This window comes from Symphodus melops (genome assembly GCF_947650265.1).
Source record: "Symphodus melops genome assembly, chromosome: 15".
In the NCBI taxonomy this organism is placed as follows: Eukaryota; Metazoa; Chordata; class Actinopteri; order Labriformes; family Labridae; genus Symphodus; species Symphodus melops.
This window is the reverse complement of record NC_136705.1, coordinates 16,039,932-16,061,208: the sequence shown is the minus strand read 5'-3', so window position 1 is coordinate 16,061,208 and position 21,277 is coordinate 16,039,932. Positions and strand designations below refer to the sequence as shown.

The window sequence follows — 21,277 nt, the reverse complement described above, 5'->3', positions numbered from 1 at the left end:
TTGTGTTTTCTCGCAGTAAATGACTCAGACTCACGGAGAGACTTGCCAGGTAATGAACAGCACCACTGAATGCATTTGGCATCCTATTATCTGGCCTTGCTGTCCCCTTCTGCCTCTAATGATTTGGAGATACAAGCGCCCACATGTGAGTGTGCACCCTGCCCTCTGTTCTCTGTTTGCCTGGCTGCATGCTCTCAGTGTCTGAGATTCACTATATTGTGCTACAATACAAGTGTGTGTCAGGGCTGCACTGTGTGCATGCATCACCCTGTGTTTGAATGTCTGACTCTGCTGGTGGACGTGAAAGTGCATGTATGTTCCTGTGTGCATTAACACTTGCTCTGCATGTAATGCGCTGTTTTCTAGCTAATGCGAATGGCCATGTTATGATGAATTGGCCTCATGATTTCAGTTAGGATGAGTAGTGATTAAATCTTCATTACTGCTTCTGGTCAGTCCTGCTCTACATAGATTGCCAAGAAGCTAGATTTCTCTTCATTCTGCAAGAAGTCTCTGACTGAATCAGGACATCCACAGCCACAAACAAATTACAGCTTAGAAAAAAAAACACACATAATGCGCTTAGTCTCTCACTTTAAGCCAGCAATGATAAATGATTAGGCAGGTTTCTTAGTCAATAAAGCTTACTTGTTCTTTTATAAATGTGAAATGACTTTCCTCCACATTTAGCTGGAGATCAAACAAAATGTGAAAGAGTTTTGTCTTGTTTGTTTTTTGGCAAAAACATAACCCCTTTTTTAGAGTACAGTTGATAGCATGATACACATATTTGATCAATTCTCAGGTTATGAAAATGTTCAAGCCAGGATGATCGTCGTCTCAAAACGGGGGATTACATCAGTCTGACTTGGTGCACTCAGGAGCTCCAGTAGAGGGCACCCTCACACCTGAGACCTTGAAAAATGTGAACCCTAAGGGATCTGAGTTGCTGATTTTAAGACTACCAGTAAGTAAATTGCATTCAGCAGACACCCCGGCTACACAACGAAAAGGGAACAAAAACACAACAAGGAAGTAGGATCCTGAGGATTAAGATTGAGTGGTCTAAAAAAAAGAAAACACAATCAGAAACGACTGGTGGTAGGAAGCCTGTCTGTGGATTATTTGTTCCAGGCAATTCAGTTTACCCCCAGGATTTCCAGTAAGAGTTGACTCGTTTCTGATTCTGGTAGAAAATGCACTTCAGCTCTTTTGTTTCTCCTAGGAAGTCAATGGGCTTCACGTGTGCTGCATATTAACCTGTAAGAGAGGAACGACTACCTGCAGGACACCAATTTTCAAGGATGGAAATTGAGCGCCTAATCTTAAAAAGGTTTTTCAGTGGGCCTTGAGTCAATGAAAGATAGTTAATTTCACTTTCCCTTTTCTCCTCACACTGCAAGTGGTCACACTGAGGCAATGTCTAAGTAATGCCTTTTTCATCAGTGGTTTCACAGTTCCTTCTGTTAACTCAACAACGACAGATTGGACAGTTATGTAAGTCCATGCAGTGATGAAATTACTGACAAAAAGCACACTGTGAAGTTCTATACCAAAGTTATACAGATCGGTGTACAACTGGGACAGTTAGATAGTAATTTATGATATGATGAATGGAGACAAACAGCTATTACTAAATACTGATAACAGACTTTAAGAAGGTTGTCATTTGCTACTCTTGAATGTGTCCTGCAAGTAATCACCTACTGTTTAAAAAACTGTCCATTATTGTCAGGTGAAGTAAAACTGTATGGACAAATGTTTGGACTTACCCGTTTCACATCTTTGCCAAATGTCTCACTGTAGCTGGTTCCAAGAATCTCAAACTGCACATGGGAGTTCGAGCCCTCAGCGCGGAAGTCCATCATTCCCGTCAGGCCGCTGATCCGTCCCTGTAGCAACAAAACAGAGAAAAGAGTCACAGTGTGAGATATAAACACAGGAGTGACACTGTTTGAACTTTATTTTTAATTGTATGCATACTTTGAATGTTGTTTTTAATTGTATGTGTATGCATACGTATTTAGGAAAAGACAATGAGCCTCTGTGACCATTAACACACATTCTCTTTCTCCCATTGAATGTATACGAATAAATGTTGCATCAGATTATGTTCCTCTAATGAGTGTGCATTGGAGAAAGTTTAAACAAAGTGTGTTGGTTGTATTTTACAGAACTGTGGTGTTTTACAGTACATTATCGTGAAGGGGAAGCTTTCAATGCTGTTCAATCGTAGCGTTTAATTTATGCAAAGTGTGAAATTATTCACTCCAAAGCTTTATAAGTGTCATCCAACCAGGCTTGTTGGAACATTTTGAGGTTATCAAAGAGAATTTCAGACAAATTGTGCATTATTAATGGCGCTGTTTTAAAAATGGTTTATCAACTGTAAAACAAATCAAACCACTCTTCACTCTTAAAGATTTTTTTTGAATTACCAACAGAACATTAAGACAAAGGCAACCCTCTTTTGTTCTTCTTCATGACCCCCCTTGGTCTTGTTAGATTGAACCAGTGTGACTCCCTGAAACAATGGCAAATTCCATTATCAGACTGAAATAGTAGCGATCGACACATTTTCCAGGATACGCAGCCTTATTTGTATGGAAAACTGAGAGAGTTACATAAGCATAACAATATCAAAGACCAGAATCTGCCTCAACTCTACCCTGAGGCCACACTTAAAGATCACATTATATAGTCTCAGAATTTAAATGATGTTCCAAAATAGATCATAGTACATCTATTGACTTTCTTAAAGAGTTTTTGACTGTTAAAACTACTTCAATGTCTGCCAATGCTTCTCATTAATCCATGAAGACGCACTTGTGGCATTGTATATTGATTTATTCATTGAATATAGAAATCACAGACTCTAACATTTCTTATTTCTCACAAACAAGAATATTAGAATCAGTACCTTGGTAAAGAAATAAAAATGTTTTTTACAAATGGACTACCTTTTGGATGGTGTCCAGCATAGACCATCCTCCATTCCACGGCTTGGTTGACTTCCTCATGCAGTTCAGACTGGCCATACTGTGCCACTTCCTGTCCTCCAGTTTTCTGTAGAAAGCGTTGGCCAGCATCAGGACACTGTCATACAGGTAGAGATTGGACACCTGTTGAGAAAAACATTTAAAAAAAGCAATTTTAACAATACATCTTTATTTGTACTATGCAACACTTGCGCAAAATCCACATTGTGAATGAACGGAGCACTTGTCTTTCTGTCGGATCCTTGGAGGTTGGATTGTGAGAAATCAAACAATCTCAGGAGGGAATAAAAGCTTGTCTTCTTGCTTGGAATGAAACTGGGGGATTTAGGGCAACTATAGGCCTTTTTTTTGTCTGACAATGTTACAGCTGCTGTTTGATGGTGAACTGACACTCCAGGTTCTTTATTTATAAAAGGATTTCAGGGTTGGTACACATTGGAAAAATAGAATTAAAAAAAAGAAACCACATTTCTGTCAAGAGTCTTAGTTGGAAAAAAGACAACAATATACACATTTTTAATAACGGAATGAACTGTGTAGTGTATAGTAATGTGAAGATGGACATCTACAGAGCCCCTGAAGTCCCAACAATTGAAATATTTTATCTTGTGTACACAATATAATTATATTGTATGAAAAAAGTTATCATTTAACATGCCTGCACAAGATAATCACGATGTGAGAACTATGTTTTTGCAGAATATAACAACTTGTACAAAACAACATTCCTTTTTTCATGCAAAGTAAATATAAAATAATCCCATCTGCAATTATGTTACCAAATGGTCAAATACTTGCTAAGCAATGAAATGAATTGGCAGTACAACTGCATGAAGCTACCTTGCTGAAATGAAAGGGCAAAAGTCAAAGGTAATGATAGAGTCTAGTGGTGTGATGGGAAATCAAGGGAGCAAGAATACAAAATGTTTTCACTCGTTCAATCTTCCTCTAATGAAGTGGCCGTCAGTTTGTCTCCCTCAAACTGCAGTGCACCCTGTCAGGAATCATGTCTTCTGCCTCCTGTCTTGCTGTGACAGTGGATTTGATAGGTCCTCTGGGTCGAGTCAAATCCAATCCTCCCAACAGCACAAGATTCATGGAAGCAATGCTTGCTGCCAGTCCAGACCTTCAGCTCATGACACCTTAAGACTTTTAGTCCAGGCCTCCTGGTAGTACAACACCATACAAGTCACGTTCACTCCCCTTAAGGTCACTCAGTCAGCAGCTGAGCAACTCGGGACATCTGAGGTTACAACTTCAGCAGGCGTGTTTGTGAAAGCACTCCACACTCCCCGGTGTTAAATTGATGAATGCTTAAACTTCCATTAGCCGATATTTAACCCTCTTTCATGTGAATTATTGAGAAATCTGAATGCACACGCAATATGGTTCTCCCAGCTGTCCAGAGTATGGGTGGAAATTTTTGATAGAGCTACAGAGATCACAGCTTACATACCAGATTTATTAAGGAAAGTTGTCAGGGGGCACTTTTAATCAAAAGTGCCACCCAATACCTTTTGATTGAGCTAAATAAAATGTCTTCCTCGCTTTGTCCATATTCTCATACTTGGTTTCAGTTCCAGATGAACAAATATGTGATAAAAATTACAGATAACATGGCTTTCTGTAGAATTAAGCCATTGTTGTTTAAATTTACATTGTCCTCTGACATCTTGCTCAAATAGAATAGTGGTATAATGTCATACTGTATTGTTTTAGGTTGTATGTCCTCTAAATGTAAAAAAAACCATCTCACTATGTTCATTGACATTTCAAGGCTTCCACATAGTTCTTTAAGAAAATAAGGGAAAATCCAAGAGACACCAGCCTGCATATAAAGCTTACACCAGCTGCCTTGTAAAAGTTGATTATCAATTGTTTATTGATCAGTGAATACATCAGCAAATGGTGAAGTTAGAACGATCGACTGATTCCTTAAGTTGAGACAACATACAACCAAGACAGACAGCATGCCCTGTATTGTAACCACATTTGAGCTTCCCCTTAATGTGGAAGAACATTTGAATGAATCAGTGAATAATAAAATCTCAGTAGTTTATTTACCGATAATTTATTAGAGCAAGGCTTTCTTAGACTAGTCCATTAATAAATTCAAGCGCTTCTTCACTTTGGAACAAGGTTTCACTCTCTGCTGCGAGTAACTCCCCAGTCACATTGAGCTTGAGTCATTTATATTCATGGACGTCCCTCATTATTACCTTATCTAGGGAGCTTAATCTATATTCAGTTGCATACATAATCAGTTAATATTTGTCTTCATGTGGCACTTTGCATATGCTCGTCTATGATGTCCTTCACCATGGCTGCATGCATATCCTGTGCAGTCACAACTGAAACAGTGAAGAGCAGATGTGAGCAAGCTGATTTTATGCTCATAGCCACTCCCAATACATGATCATCAACTGAAATGGTTGGATAAGGCTACACAGCTACAGGTACAAATTCTTAGATTATCATGCATTGGCAATTGCAACTCTTTACTGGCAGGCCCGCATGCACTATCAAACCCCCGCAGATAATGCAAAAAGCAGCAGCACGATTGGTCTTTAACCTACCAAAAAGAGCACATGTCCCTTCGCTGTTCATAATTCCTTACACTGGCTCCCAGCTACTACACGTATCAAATTTAAAACTCTGCTGCTCGCATACACAAAACAGTGTTAAACACAGCTTATCCTTACCTAAACTCTATAATACAGGTCGACACTCTCCTGCCCACAACGCTCTGACAATGAAAGGCATCTGATCCAACCTTGACGACAGGGTCTTAAGATGCTAATGATTCAATCTGTAGAGTCCCTTTTACTTTGTAAGAAAGAGCTAAAGACCCAGCTTTTCAAGAATACCTCCAACCTTTCAGATGATAATGATGATTAATAACAACTTTTAAGACGGCTTCTATACTGGTTAGTGCTCTTAAGAACTGCTGTCAACGTTGTGCTTTGCCTCTGTGCATTACCTGTCAGCACCTGTGTGTCCAATTGGATTTAAAACTTTTAGTTTGCAATTACTCTCTGACGTACTTTGAATAAAGGTTTCTGTGAAGTGAATTGTAAAATAAAAAAAAAAAAATCTGGTTTGTTCCCAAAGCATGAACTATTTCAAAACTCACAGCAAGTGGGATTAAAAACGACAGCAAAAACATAATCTTGCCTCAAGTCAAACCCTCAATTCAGCCTTCTTCACCCAGACTCTCCTATGAGGGTAGGCTTTATGTACATGGCTTACAGGGAAATATTTGCATGGATATTGGACAATTTGCATTGTACTGAATTTTCTTGGATGTTATGATAATTCTTTTCTGTTTTGAAACATTACTACTATTGAAATTAAATGCATATGATAGCTTGCTGTCATCAAAGTGCTGTCATCAAACTAATGAGGAAATTACACCTGTAGATATAATTTCACATCTCAGGACTTGCATGCACTTACTTTACTACACTTTTTACGCACACGCACACACACCTACACACACACATTTACTCAAGCAAATCCACATTCGAACCGTAAAATAAGTTTTTTGACATTATTTCTATTTTTTTTTTAAGGAATAGAGTTTGTTGCAAATCAAAATCTTAAGAAGAAATATCTCAGGGATATCAACAGGAAGTGTTTTTATTTACCTCAAGGGACTGCAGATAGCCTTCCTGTGGGTCACAGAGCAGGGACGAGATGCGATGATTGTTCCTCATACAGCGAACATTGGTGTCTCTCCACAAAGGGAAGATCTGACGGATGATGGTCATCCGGCCCAGAGAACTGTGGACCAGCTCCATGATGTCTGCATCAGTCACCTCCTGAAGACAGATAAAAGAAGGACTTTAGTGTACACAAAATAAGAAAGTAAGTTTTTTTGAGTGGAGATCTGTATAAGAAACAAACCCGCAGTTGTAATGTTTAATTATATTATTACACTAGAAATTGTGTGGCTACAGAGCAATTACATCTAAAAAAGTTAAACTGTGAATAAAAGCTATGGTTTAAAAAAAACAATAGTTTTGCTCAACTTGATTCCATTAATAACACATGATACGTTCTTTGTTTTAATTGACAGTAACAAGGTGTACATCAGCACTGATAATCCAAAATGCGTGTCCCAGAATTTTCTTGTTCACAACTCCGATCACCTGAGGGCATGCTTTCAGATCAGAGGTCATAGAAAATAACATTTTAATCAATTTATATTATCATGTTAACAATAGGAACAAAATGTATGTATTATTCCATTACATGGACAAATCGATCGACATTTCAAGATTATCTTTCACAGTAATATTCCAGGTGACCCCTGGCCCTGTTCAGTGTGTGGATGCTTGAGTGGAGGGTCAGCCGTGATCTAGCCTGTGAAGGGATGGATCAATATTCATGAGACATCAAGTTGCCAGCCGGTCTCCTGAGCCGGGCTTTGGTCAATGCCGGGCTTTGGTCAATGCCGGACAGACAACGAGTCTCTAGGGAAACCTCGAGTTCATATCCTATCTGACAATAAAGCTGCGAGGTTAGATGCGAGTCAACACTGGAGCAAGTCTGGGTTGATATAATCCTTCAACACACACCCTATGCAATTTCCTAATCAGACAATTTGATCTTTCCCTTTTGCATCGACCTATGTAGCGATGTCTCTATCTTCCATCAGTTCATATTCCTTCTGGTTTCTGTCACTGTAAGGTGCTTTCTTTCTTTATATCATCATACAGTGCTTTACAGTCCATTAAAGTCTTGCCATCATAATTTTCATTCTGTCTTTTTAGTGTGTGTGTGATTAAGCAAAAAGCATTTTACGTATACTGTGCATTATCATCAGCATGCAAACATCAGTTTTCAGATGAAGCCCTTGATGCATGGATCATGGGAGGGATTACCTCCCTTTGTGATGTCACAAAGAGAAAATCTCTGTACTTACTTTTTAAGCACATGAGAGGATGTACTTTTCTCATAGTGGGGGGTTTGTAGACAGGCAAGGGACAAATATTAGTGTTGGAAAAAAAACATTGTAAAGTGGATTTTGCATTATATGTGACCTTAAATATATTCATTAATTAGTCATTTTCACACAATGTAATTCCACACTGCACATTTCTCTCTTACAGTTCAAGCCCACATTCAGTCTTGCATTTTTTTCAGTTTGTAAAAAAAAAAACACTTCTTTTAAGTTCCTCTTTCTTAAGCTTGTGTCACATTTTTACTTGAACTTTTTTCATCTGTTTTTTTTTTTTTTTTTTTTTTTTTCAGAGCAAGCATTCCCAAATCATTTATCTGTATATTGCACAAGTTAATCAGTCCTTGGGTGATTCCAGCACAGCTACTTTTATCAAGTGACTCTTTCTCTGACTCTTCACAGTCACTCAGTTGGAAAATATGAATATTCATGAGTTGCTGTGACACATTAATCAGATGAATTATGCCGCATGGTTCACAGAGCCCAACCCTCACGTCCAAGCTAATAACTTCCAGTGCCACCCGGTGCGAGTGCTCTGTCACCATCATGGCTGACACTTGTGTCATAACCTGACCTGGCGGTGGCACAGACCAATGGGTCACATTAGAAGAAATGGTGCTTTTTCTTTCCTGTTTGAGGAAAGTGCAGAGACCATTTATTCATTTTCACTCCACTTTGAAGTATTCCACTTGATAATACACACACACAAGATTACAAACTGATGAATAAAAGGCAATCCAATTACAATCAAAGGGTTTGAAAGGAACTCTTAAAGCACAAAACAACATACTGTATCTGCCTGATGATTGCAAGTATCTTTTCAGGTGCTAAGCCTCTTGGAGGTAATCCTCTCAAAACTCTAAAACAGTGAAAACAGCTCAGCCATGTTTCAATGACAGCCACGCACCAAAATAGATTAATCAAATCAAGTTGAGCTGACAGATAAGCTAAATTATCCTCTTTGTGCTGCTTGTACTGTTATTAATCTTTCACCAGAATTAGGAAAAGGAAAAAAGGAACATAACATAATGACAGCAATTTAATTACAATTTAAGGCCCTTTTTTAAGCATTTAAGAAATTCTACTAAAGGGAGTCAGAGAAAACAAGACTAAAGAGTAGAGAATGTGACATTTATTTGAATGTTCTTGTCCATAAAACACCTGTCCTTTAGAATAAATGTCATTAGCCAGATAAGAAAACAACTACAAATATTAACCAGTTTTTTTGGGAAAATAGCTGATCAATTAGTTTCATATTGTCCTTAGAAATGCAAAAGATATATATATAATCACAGATGAACAACATTATAGAACCGCAAGTCTTTGTGTGGGACTCTGACCTATATATAAACTGAGTTCTTATTATCGCTACATAAATTATCTTATTCTATTTTGCACTTTCAGGTGTGCTACTTTTACCAAATGAAATCATTATTGAATCATCGTTCTTCAGCTTTTATCAAATATATCCCTCCTTGCAGAAATACAGTGATACCGTATATGTTGTTGTTTTTTTTTTTTTCAACAGAGGACAAATACAACATTTTCATTCGGAGGAAAAATGCACTTAGATACAATGGTTGCATCTTGCATATGCACTCAGACTTAGGAAATAGCTTTTAGTGCATATATTTGAATGTTTTTTCTGACACCTAACCATTAAACGTATCTTTAAAGAGGCATAACAGCTGACATAATGTAACTTTACCTGTGTTGCATGGAGAAAGTAAAAACTTAAAAAGCCTTGGATGTCTCCAGTTTGGATATTAAAGATGAAGAAAACATTCTGCAGACCCCCACTAGTAGTGACTTTCTAGTCACTTTTTGATGATATTTTAATCCTATCATTGGCATGTTTTATGAACAGTGATTAAGCTTGTTTTTTGGCAAACAACAACGGATGATTCAATGGAACTCTTCCAGTTCTATGGGAGATCAAATTTATTATAACTTGTTTCCTCTACCAAGGATAGCCTGATGTCAATGTTGTTTGTCTCATTGTTGGTTGTTATTTCTTTTGCGAGATCAAAAGGAAAACATCTGGACAGGTGTTTAAGAAAAAAAGCGGATGATGGAAGTGGATGTATCACTAGTACACCATGCACATATTCATGCAGCAAAATAAAACACATCACAAACATTAAGTTAGTACATGTTAAATACATACAGACATATAAAGTGGATGTGCTTTCAGATGCATATTATAGAAGAATGGACCATTAGCCACGGCAAAGGTCTTTGCTCTCTAAGTGACCTTCCAATTAAATATCCATAGGTTGGTGCAGTACATCCACAAGAGGACATTAAAAGTCCATGGTCTTCTTTGACAATGCAATCACTACAGTTAAACCTGCAGGCATACTGACATATGCCTGTACCATGTAATTACTGCAGTTGTGGTGAACAGATTTAGATTTAACGAGGCTGAATAGTCATGACATTGTTTAAAAATATATGATCCACAGGATGGGTAATTGGACTTTCTACATCATAGCCATAAGGAAAGCCTAGTTGAAAAACTAGACCAAAAAAATACAGCAGAATATAGTTTTCCGAAGCATGTTTCAAATATTTTTTCAACTGTTGCATTCAGTTAATTATTACTACCACAATGTTCATGTCAGAAATATCTCCATAACTTTACTGGAAATTGAAAAAAAAAGGCAATTTTTTCGCTGCTCATTTCCCATGAATGCCTGCGAGGAAAGAACTTTAAATTACACTGAAACAAAGGAAGACCCATTTGCAACAACATGTGTTCAGAGCAGGCGGAAATCCAACATAATTTCATGCCAAATTGCACAGCAGCTTCTGATGTGCATCAGCACAACCAGCTCTGCATCTCCAACCAACCCCTGTGCAGGCTGGTTTGTAGGCAAAACAATTACCAAAACAGCATTTGCGTAAAAATGACAACTTAGAATAAAGAAGTTATAATTGGAATTTAAGATAAGATAGTCTAAAAGGCTGCTTATCTCAAAGTGAGATAAGGTTGAACGGAGTGTAAATGTTCATGTCAATAGCTTACTATTCTACTATTAGTGCAGAGCTTTATAAGAGAAAGATTCAGATTGAGATGTCTTTCATCAGGGAGACCAGGCCAAGACAGCACAACACTTACAGTTAAGACAGATGAGATAAAAAAATAAAACAAGATAAGATTGATTAGTAACCCCAAACAACGTTTTGATGGAAAATTCAATGTACAAAACATAGAATAACATCAAATCAAGCCAGTCTTGATATACATGTGAATTACAAAGTATGTGAGGTTACAATGCAAAGAAAAAGTGCCTGACAGAGCAACAACAGAAGTACAATTAGTTCATTGATAAAAAATGACCTCAGTAGCAAAGAAGTAATGGCAAATTAAAAGAAATCAATAAAAATCAATAAGTAAATCAACAAAAGTGCCCGTCTTCTTTCATCACCATGTCAGATTTTAAGTGTGTCCATTCACTCACAGAAGGTAAGGAATCATGACCTAAAACAGCAAACCCCAGCCAATGATTACTCTGTACTCTGTTTAAAATAAATACCGTAAATTCCGTACTATTGAGCGCACCTGGATATAAGCCGCACCGGCTAAAAATAAGTAAATAAATGTATTTGTACATATATAAGCCGCACTTGATTATAAGCCGCAGGTGTCCACGCTATAACAAGAGCTATTTACACAGACGTAGGCTACCGGTAACATCCGCAAATACTGGAGCGTCCGTACGGACGTTAAAGGACGACGAGAGCGTTCAAATAATAACTTTTAATAACCCGATCACTGTCGGCCGTGACCACGCCATTTACAGCAGAGAGCAACACATAACTTGCCGTAACAATCCAACTCTCTCTCCCAGCGTTCTCTCATACAGCCACTCAACACGTTCTCCCTGGTGCATTCACTGACTCACCACATAATCGGAATTATGAACACATTATCAACTACTGACTTTACAACATGAACCGTTACAATATGAAGCCTAGCCGACGGTGTCTGTAACACGGCTGATGAAAAAGATGACCGTAATATATTTCACAAGAAAAAGTCCATCCATTCACTGCCTCAGAATGACTTCATTACTCACTTCCTCAGTCTCTGTTGTCGCTGTCAGTGTCATTTTAACGTGCAGCAGCTCTGTTAGCTTCTTTGACAGCCAGGTCGATCGCCTTTAACTTGAAAGCTGCATCATATGTATTTCTCCGTGTGTTTTCCATCATGAGGGTGCGTGCATGAAGCGCAAAATGACTGATATTAAGATCCGACGTGACGAAGTCAAATGTTTTTGCGGCAGAAGCTCATTGTCCCCCATAAAAAATCCATGCATTAGCCGCACCGGAGTAGAAGCCGCAGTGCTCGAAGTGTGAGAAAAAAGTAGCGGCTTATAGTCCGGAATTTACGGTAGTCCAAACAAGCACAAATGTAAAAAAAAATCTATATTACGTAAGTCCACCTTTCCTTCCTACAGTGTGGCATTTCCTTGTGTCGCTTGAAAAGGGTGCCATTTGAGTTGCTCCATGGGCATATACAGTACTCAAAACCTCAGTCATATCATGACCGTCCTTCTCGACTCGTCTTTCACAGCAGCCAGTCACCTAATCCATCAAACATTCTAAGGTGTCACCGTCCTGCCTTTGAAGGAAGAAAAACAACAGCAAATCCTCGCAGAGTGTGCAATATGAGTCCAGCAGACAATGTCAGATACAAACACCGCCTGCCTGCCATCCCTGACCTAACTGATGATATTAAGTTTTCCTAAACTTTTTACACTCTGTTTTTATTCATTTCAAAGGTTCTTCTTTTTTTCCACAAGAATTATGTTGGTCATTTGCATGTTGGATAACTTTAATGGTTCATGTTCAGGGAACATGAACCAAAATCAGGATTTTCTTAAACTTTGGTCATTAAAATGACACCATACTGATTTTCCTCAAGGTAGTTTCTGCGTAATGTGCCTGTGAAGGGAGCTTGAAGAAAATAACTAAATCAACATCACTTTAGTGTCAAATGAAGATGTCGAATTTGAAGGCCAATCATGGAGATAAAATGAGGAAAGCTTTTGTGTTGTAATACTGGCAAACATTGGTGACATTTGCAGTTTGACCAATACCATGGAACTAAATGTCAGTAAATCTCCCTTAATGCTGCATTATTTTTGAACTTTCCTTCTTAAATGCCTGTTCATTCTATTTTCTGAGGGACATGCATGTGCGATCAACAGCCTTTAACACGTAGGCCTAACTACATTTTGATATCTCCACTCACTGTACACAGTATAATACTGTCATTTTATACCAGTATGCAAGTGAATGCTTCTAACAGCCATATATGAAAAGACTGACTTATCATGACATCACTTTAATTCCCTTGTGTTCATCTGTAAGTCTGTTACACCTCCTTGCTTTTTGGCTTGATCACACTCACTCATCATCATCATTTTGCATTTCTATCCATCTCACTTGAAGCTCTTATCACAATGCTCGCTTGACAGCTACATTCATTTCGCCACATGTTGCCGCCGGTGGTAAATTAGCATAACTGCTTGTTGTGAGATTTGAATGAATTGTGAGACCTCGTTTTGCCTACGTGGGGGAGGAAAGGCTGGCATGAGCCTGGGGGAGCTGATGGGGGAGTGCTATTGACAGTGAACCTTGAGATCACCTAAATGAATGTCACAACTCAGTCATAGCCAGACAGCTGAATGGGAGAAAGTGTCCCCAGAGAGTACAAGGGCAAGAGGTAACATGGGAAGCTGTTATTTTACTGCAGGATTTTGTGATGCAGTCGGACATCATCTGGCCTGGAGAAGAGGACAGGCCTCAGTGCAAAAATAACACCATAAGTATAACTTTGAAGTAAAGTGAGTCTGCTGACTTGAGACAAAACACCAAGTGGAAAAAGCTTGTTCCAAAACAACAGTGGACCTTGGTTTGGCTTTCACCCTTGAACACAGAGTTTGGCTCTCTGTTTGACAGGCAGGTGCCAAAGACAGGAAGTTAGCTTGTGCTAGCGTGCTAAATTTCTGGCTTTTCCATTAAAATAAATGCAATACTCTCAGGTATCTTGCAGTTCAAGTATGAGCAGTAATAGCCCCAGATATGTACTAAGTTTTCATACTAATCAGCTGATATAAGAACCATGAGGATGCTCATGCGTGACATTAACACAAAACACGAAGAGTGTTCGTTAAGAACAATCCATAGATGCTTTGTCTTTGGATTATTTTTTAAAGTAAGAATGTAGTTGTTATTGTTGCTTCTTATTCATTTAATCTGTTTATTTATAAAGAACCAAAATTACTAAGCATTTTAGGACATTTAGTAACATGCATTTTAGTTAAACAGTAAGCCACAGGATGAGTGCATCTTGTTTTTCTGTACACATATGAAATGTTAAATCATTTATAGCTTAAAAAAATCATACTGTCAGCCTATACTTTGAAGAATCTCGGCTCGCCAAAGCTCCCTTTGCTACTATTGTAAATAAAAAAATCAACCTCTTGCACACTCTCCTTGCCATCAGGCATGTGAAGAGCTTCTTGGAAATGAAATCACAGGCTGATAGAAACAAATACACGTGAGCTCTCTTTCAAACTTCTTGCCCCTGTAGAGATAAGCAGCAAATCAGGATCCAACATTGTGAGATAGAAACACACCTGTATTCAATTTGCACAATGAATCATTTTGATACAAGGATAGGAGAACATTTAAGAATCAAGCAAAAGGTGACTATTTAAGAAAAAATATTTTCATTTCTTTCACGCACTAAACTTAACCTCTAAAGGCCAACATTTGTGAGAAGTATAAGAAGCTATTCAATATTCCTGTTGGCCTTTTAAAAATCTCACTTAATGGTAATTATTGGCTACACAGGCTGCTTAGACTGGGTGATGAAATGAAAGGAAGAGATGAAGAAAGTAGAAAAAGCATTTAAAAAAAGTTACTAGAAAAGTGATGAAGCTGGAAAAAAAAAATCTGTACTAAGGGCAAAAGTCAGAGAGGGAAGCAGGAAAAGAAGGATCTCTCTTGACGGAAGGATTAAGAAAAAACAAAGACAGAATAGAGAAACAGAATGGAGATTTATTTCTCCGTTTGCAGATACCAACATGCACATTCCTCCCTTTTAACTACACACCAGAGAGAGATTAGTCTACACTGAGCCGCATCACATCAGTCATTTAGGGAATGCTGTTGAAAGTAACACGTCATTAGTTCATACTTTCCCTCAGTCTGATGCAACTAATGCTAATGTCTTGGCGAAGGTTCGGTAGTAATTGGCTAAATTGCGTTTTCAAGTTTGAGTGTGAATACTGCTTAAAATAAAGACCCTATGTTATCATCTTGTTTTAAACTGCAGAAGCCCTTTAGGGACATATCAACAAAAAGCTTAAATCAATTCTTCAGTGGAGAATGATTTCAAACACTGAAGGTGGTTATTTCATAAAAGCTCATTAAAGTTTGAAATGAGGTTATTTAGGCTGCCAGATTCCAGAAGCGCTTTCAAATTATTGAGCCTCATTACCTTATTGGAGATCAATTTTCAAACTAAAATTCCTGTCATTGATTTTCTCACTTAAACATAAATGACACCAATGTTTAACACTGGTTATAGTCTGACACGTATTGATGCTAATATATGTTAATTTTGCACAGTCAAAAAATCTTCTTCGGTTGTCCAGTATCTGAATCACTGAAACAACAATAACGGCGCATATATATATCTGTGACGCAAACACACATTAATCATCCTGCATGAGCCTTGGATCAATACCTGTCATGTTTTTTTGGATGTTGAGCACATGTTCAGATGTTTTTATGAGCAAAGAGATTTCAATATACATCAAGATAGATGTGTGTGTGTGTGTGTGAGTGTGTGTGTGAGCTACTTTGCAGAAATGCTAATATTCAAGTTAAACTATCCTGGAACAACCTTTAATGGTTTTCATCCACTGCTTTTTTTTCATCTCCTTATCTCCAAATCACTGTGAATCAATAGAAATGCGGCACTAAAGCCAAAGACAGAGCCTGCTGCTCTGTATTCACAAAGTGCACCTGAGTTTTGTGCTGTTACAGCCACTTTAAAACACCATTAAGGTCAATGTCAGACACACAAGCACTTACACATAAGGGGGAAAAAAAAGAAGATCAACAGTAAAATGAGGGGAACTTATACTGATTCATAAAGAGGCCTGGTCCCTCAGACAAGAAGGATAAAACATTTACCAAACATGTTCTCCTTTTTGAATTGAATGTGAAAGTGGAAACAGTGACGACATTATAGACTTTCAGGTGTGCATATTGCATTCAGTGTTGAAAGGGGAAAACATGCATTTACATCACTCAGGTATGTTTAAGGGTGCTTGTGTTTGGCCTCACCTCATTGGCATAGACCCAGTGGCTGTCCTTGGATGCCAGGTTGGTTTCCACAGCCTGCAGTGGGAATTGAAAGAAAGACAGAGGGGACAAAGAGAGAAGGACGTTTTCAGAATTCCGTGCAAAATTGATTGAAATCACACAAAAGTCAAAGTATAAGTCACAGCTCATGTGTCTCTCTGGAGATTGATTTGTAAATCAAGACTTTTTGGCACGCAGACAGGGTGCTGTTGGGATGGGTCAAGGGGGTAGGCATCATGGGATGCATCAGAATCACTATGCCTGGAGCATATTTCACAAATCAGCTATGCTAAGCACACAAGCTACACACAAGTCAAATATTTTCCTCCCATGTGAAAGTGAGGCTCAGAACTTGCACCATTAACTGATTTCAACTCTCTTTCTAAGGTACAGTTTGAAAGCAGAATAAGAAAGTGGAGCCAACAAAAAGGTGTTAGATATAAATCTGAATCCAGATCTGTTAAGATTCTGCTGCTCTGGAAGGTGAACTCTGAAGCAGAAGAGACAGACAACAGGCCAACAGTGTCTGCTATCACAGATATTTAAATAATTAACCAGTCTTTATTTGTATAAAAGAGCAGTTAAAATGCCATATTACAAAGAACCTATGTTAATACAGCATGAGCACTGAGCAACATTTAGCAAGGTTGCATTGGCAAAAAAGAAAACGTCTATTAAAGAGGCAGAAATCTTGAGCAAAATTAGACTCAAGATGACCAACCATCTGACTTAATTACACCAGGTTTGAAAAATGGGATAGAGGGAGATGCAGGAAGTAGGGACAAATAGGGTGCATAGCAGCCGGCCATCTCCACCATGGATCCAAATAAGCTAAGAATCCAATATTACATTTATTTGTCATTTTGCTCATGTATCTGCATACATAAAGAAGACAAAAGGCTGTTCTTCCAGACAGAAAAAATAAATAAAACTATATAAACATGTAACATATAGACCCATATATAACCTAAAAATCTACTAATGGATAAAATCAGTCGAAAAATCTACTAAGGGATAAAATCAGATAAAACAATTACAATAAAAATAGCACAGATAATAGAACAGGGTGGCAGCCTACAGTAAGTCAATTTTCTGTCTAAAGAGCAGTGGATTAAAAGTGTACGTGCAGCACATGCCCCTCTGATACTGATTATTGTGACAGAAGAAGGTGGCACAGTTTGTTAATTATCCTGACAGCCTGTGGAAAGAAACTGTTGAGCATTCTGCTTGATTTAGCAGAAATGCTCCGGTACCTTTTGCCTAATGGAAGGAGGTAAAACAGTTTGTGAGATGGGTGGTGAGAGACCCTGATGATGCTAGAGGCCTTACGAGCACAGTGCTGATTGTAAGTCTCTAGTAGAAAGGGGAGGGGAACACCAATAATTCTGCTGGCTTTCTTCACTATCCTGTTGGGCTGCTTTACAATTGCCAAACCAGGAAGTGAGTGAGAATGATGGATTCAATGGTGCCCTTGCAGAATGTGGTGAGAGCTGGGATGTGGAGACATGCCCTCGTTAGTCTCCAGAGGGGGTGGAGCCACTGTTGAGCCTGCTTAACTACGGCTGAGGTGTTAATGGAAGAGGTCAGGTCGTCCGCCATGTTGCACACCCAGAAACTTGATTTTATTTACCCTCTCTACAGCTGCAACATCGATAATCTGAAGCATATGATTGTTCCTGTCAGTCCTCCTAAAATTAATCACCATTTCCTTAGTCTTCTACCCTAACTTTACAGCTCTACACTACAAATGTAGAGATTTGGGAATTTAGCAGCTCTATGGCAAATTTCTGCATTGATAGATTAATGATGTTTTGTGTACATGATGTATAATAAATCAGATAATGGAGGTAGCTAAAGGGCATTTAAATGCATTGAATGACCCCAAACCCTTCAGCACAAGTGACGAAAAAAGCCCATTGGAATAACCGTAAAGCATCCACCTCATTATGGGCTTCCTCCACCTGTCACGAGACTACACAATTTGGCATCTGTCATGCTTTACGTGCATGAATGCTTTCCCTGCAAATTGCTATCATTAGTGTCTAAATGAATCCGTTTCACAAAAAGCAATGAAGACTGATGTCTCAACATATAACTAGTGGAACCCTGCTGCATTTTAACTTAACAGCACCATGCTCATCAATAAAAGCCTGCGCAGAGTGTAGCACCGAAAGTTGCCAATCGATCTTCTAACCTTGGAAGAGACCTGATTTGATTTTAATGCTCCTCTCATTCCAGGTTGAGCTCAACAAAGTGCATGAAGACCAAAGCAGTGCAATAGCAACATTTACCTCCTTGGTGCCACCATATGCCATTTATTGTAAAATTAAAGCGTGTGCTTTCAAAAATTGCCCTGTAATTCAAAATTCAAACCAATATGCTAGCATTATGAGCAATTCTTTGAAGCACTGGACAGATTGTGGACTAAGAAGATTTAATAAAAGAGCAGGGACATGCGTGACACATGTAAGCTACATTAAGAACGGAGAGAGAATTATTATTATTTTTTTATCATTTTGTGTTTGCCATATTGATCGATGGTGAAACCATTCCACTAAATTAAGAAATATTCACATCAAGAAGTTATTTATATGAATTCACAATGTTGATACTGTTATATTTGTAATACAGGTATCAAAAGTGAGAAAGTCACAGTATGGAATGACGCACAATCTTCAGGCACAACAAAACTCTGGGGGGCCCGTGCATTGGTATGTGTCTCAGTGTGTCGGTGTTTGGATAATACTCTAAGGATGCAGCTCCAGAGGTAAAGCTGCAGGAAAGGCTTAAGGGAAAAAGGTGAGCAAAAAGAAAGAGCTAAAGAATATAGATTGTAGCAAACTCTGTGTGGGTGGGTGGTTAGAGGCAGGCGAGTGGGGGCTGCAGAAAAACTTTGAACATGGTTATTTCAGTAAAATGATTAGTGTCTTAATTAGTATATTTTCTCTAAAGCATTGCCCTAATTTTTACTGTGTCCGGGTCTGTAAGTAAAGAAAATGCCTAAAAAAATTCAGGGTTTTTTTAGAGGCCAGTTGAGGACAACTGATGTTACAAGAAGAAGTCTGATTATATTTATGCAAATCACGGTGGACATTAGCTATCCTCTGACAATGACATATACCTTTTGGAGCAAAGTCCTACTTTTCAGAGTTCTAGCCAGTGGTTAGTGATTGAGGACTGACACCCCAGAGTGTCTTTTCTGTGTGCTGCAATAAGAGTCCAACAAGCAACTTGACAAGTGAGAATGACGTTAGAGATGATCAACAACATTTAAGAGCTGGACTTGTTTCCTTGCATGCAACTATTTAAAAAAAAAAAAGTCAGTGGATGATCCTATTTGGACCAGAAACAGAGATGAAACAGTAATTTTAAGTTGCATTTTAATATACACTATGCTACCAGGGTCACCTGTCAGTAAGGATAGACTGATGCATCATCCTTTTCATCCAATTAGTCTGGCCATGTCTCGAGCCAACATACCAACCCTGAGTTTTTAAACAGCTAGTCCAGAAACCATGGATGACAACATGTTTAAGATGACATTTTCTTACATGGATAATTACATTAGTGCCTAAACGGTCTCTCATTAACCCTATATAATTTTTTGCCTTCAAAAGAACTCAAGGGCTTGTGTTGCCTTGACTCCACAGGCACAGCAATTCAACATAAACCTTTAAGTTAAAAGCTGCCGATTACTTGGGGGCACTTGTAAGCTGTATTATGGGAAAACACATCATGAAAATCCTTCATGTGTGAGTAATCCATTAATTTAAATTACGGTGATGTCTCTGCAGGGCTAAATATAATCTGACAATGAGAACTATTGTCTGCCTTGAAGAATAACCTTGACATTCAAGAGAGAAGACAGCTCCTTAAGCTGTATTCACTGTTCCAGACAAAAACTGTCAGATGCCATAATGGTAAAAAACAGAGTCAAGTGCTGTAGTGTGGGTTAGTTAATATGTACCAGCTGGGTTGCAATGCTTTGTTGAAGCTGTGGGCACAGCAGAACCCACCACTTGAGAGGTTCAGCCCCAGTTCACAGCCCAACACAAAAAAAACACTGACAACTGTAGACACTTGAGAAATAAAGTCTTATTAAGCTAAATGATGATGAAGCTGAGTTAAATGTTTATGAGCTGTTGTTTAACCTTGCTGCTGTGTAAATGTGACACAGTCATAATTGTACGGACAGACTGAAGTGTTAGAGAGCTGCTTCCATTGTTATTAATGCTTCCATTCTCTCCCGCGAAAGAAGCTAAGTTTGTTCTCATACAAAAAATAGAATGTTAAAACATGATTTTGTATTATTACAGTGTTTACAGTATATTAAAACAACAATTTAGCTTCAGATGAATATTAATGTCATGTTTAAGCACAACATTCTGGTGAAAGGAGATATGACTAGCTGTCATCATTAACGTCCACCCAACTGTGACATAGGCTACTATTAGTGTTAGCATTGCAATCAAACACATACTTTCTGCAGCATTCTCTCATTAGCTGTGTTTGAGCTTGCTCAGAGAGAATTTGTGCTTGCGCAAAGAGGGACTGAGATGTAAGCACAATATTGCTGCATTAGATAGATAGATAGATAGATAGATAGATACTTTATTGATCCCGAGGGAAATTCAAGGCATCCAGTAGCAGTATACAGACAGGCAGGACACAAGACATTAGTTACAATACACACCCGCTGTCCCCCCTCCCCTCTGTATACAAAATCCCCCAAACAAGATTTAGCAGCCCCTATGTGACTAAGAATAAACATAATTATATGTTAAACCTGTGCAGTTAGCATTAGCAATTAGACTTAAAACTTCTATAGCATAATGTACATAACCTGTGAGGAGAGAAAAACATGTGTTGGTTAAAAGAGACCTGTAAACAGTTAAAGAGCCTTAGAAACAGAGTGCTGGCCTTCTAG

At 38.4% G+C, this 21,277-nt stretch overlaps 1 protein-coding gene across 3 annotated transcripts in view; it reads right to left on the bottom strand.

Moving 5' to 3' along the window:
• The window catches only part of grid1a (glutamate receptor, ionotropic, delta 1a), a 261,831-nt gene that overhangs the window by 31,009 nt on the left and 209,545 nt on the right, over nt 1-21,277 (bottom strand). For all 3 annotated transcript variants that reach the window (XM_079362801.1, XM_079362802.1, XM_079362800.1), the window contains 4 exons: nt 16,333-16,386; nt 6,647-6,820; nt 2,961-3,122; nt 1,773-1,892 (listed from right to left, as the gene is read on the bottom strand). In XM_079362801.1, the coding sequence (XP_079218927.1) occupies nt 1,773-1,892; nt 2,961-3,122; nt 6,647-6,820; nt 16,333-16,386 (510 nt within the window). The remainder of the gene's footprint in view (nt 1-1,772; nt 1,893-2,960; nt 3,123-6,646; nt 6,821-16,332; nt 16,387-21,277) is intronic.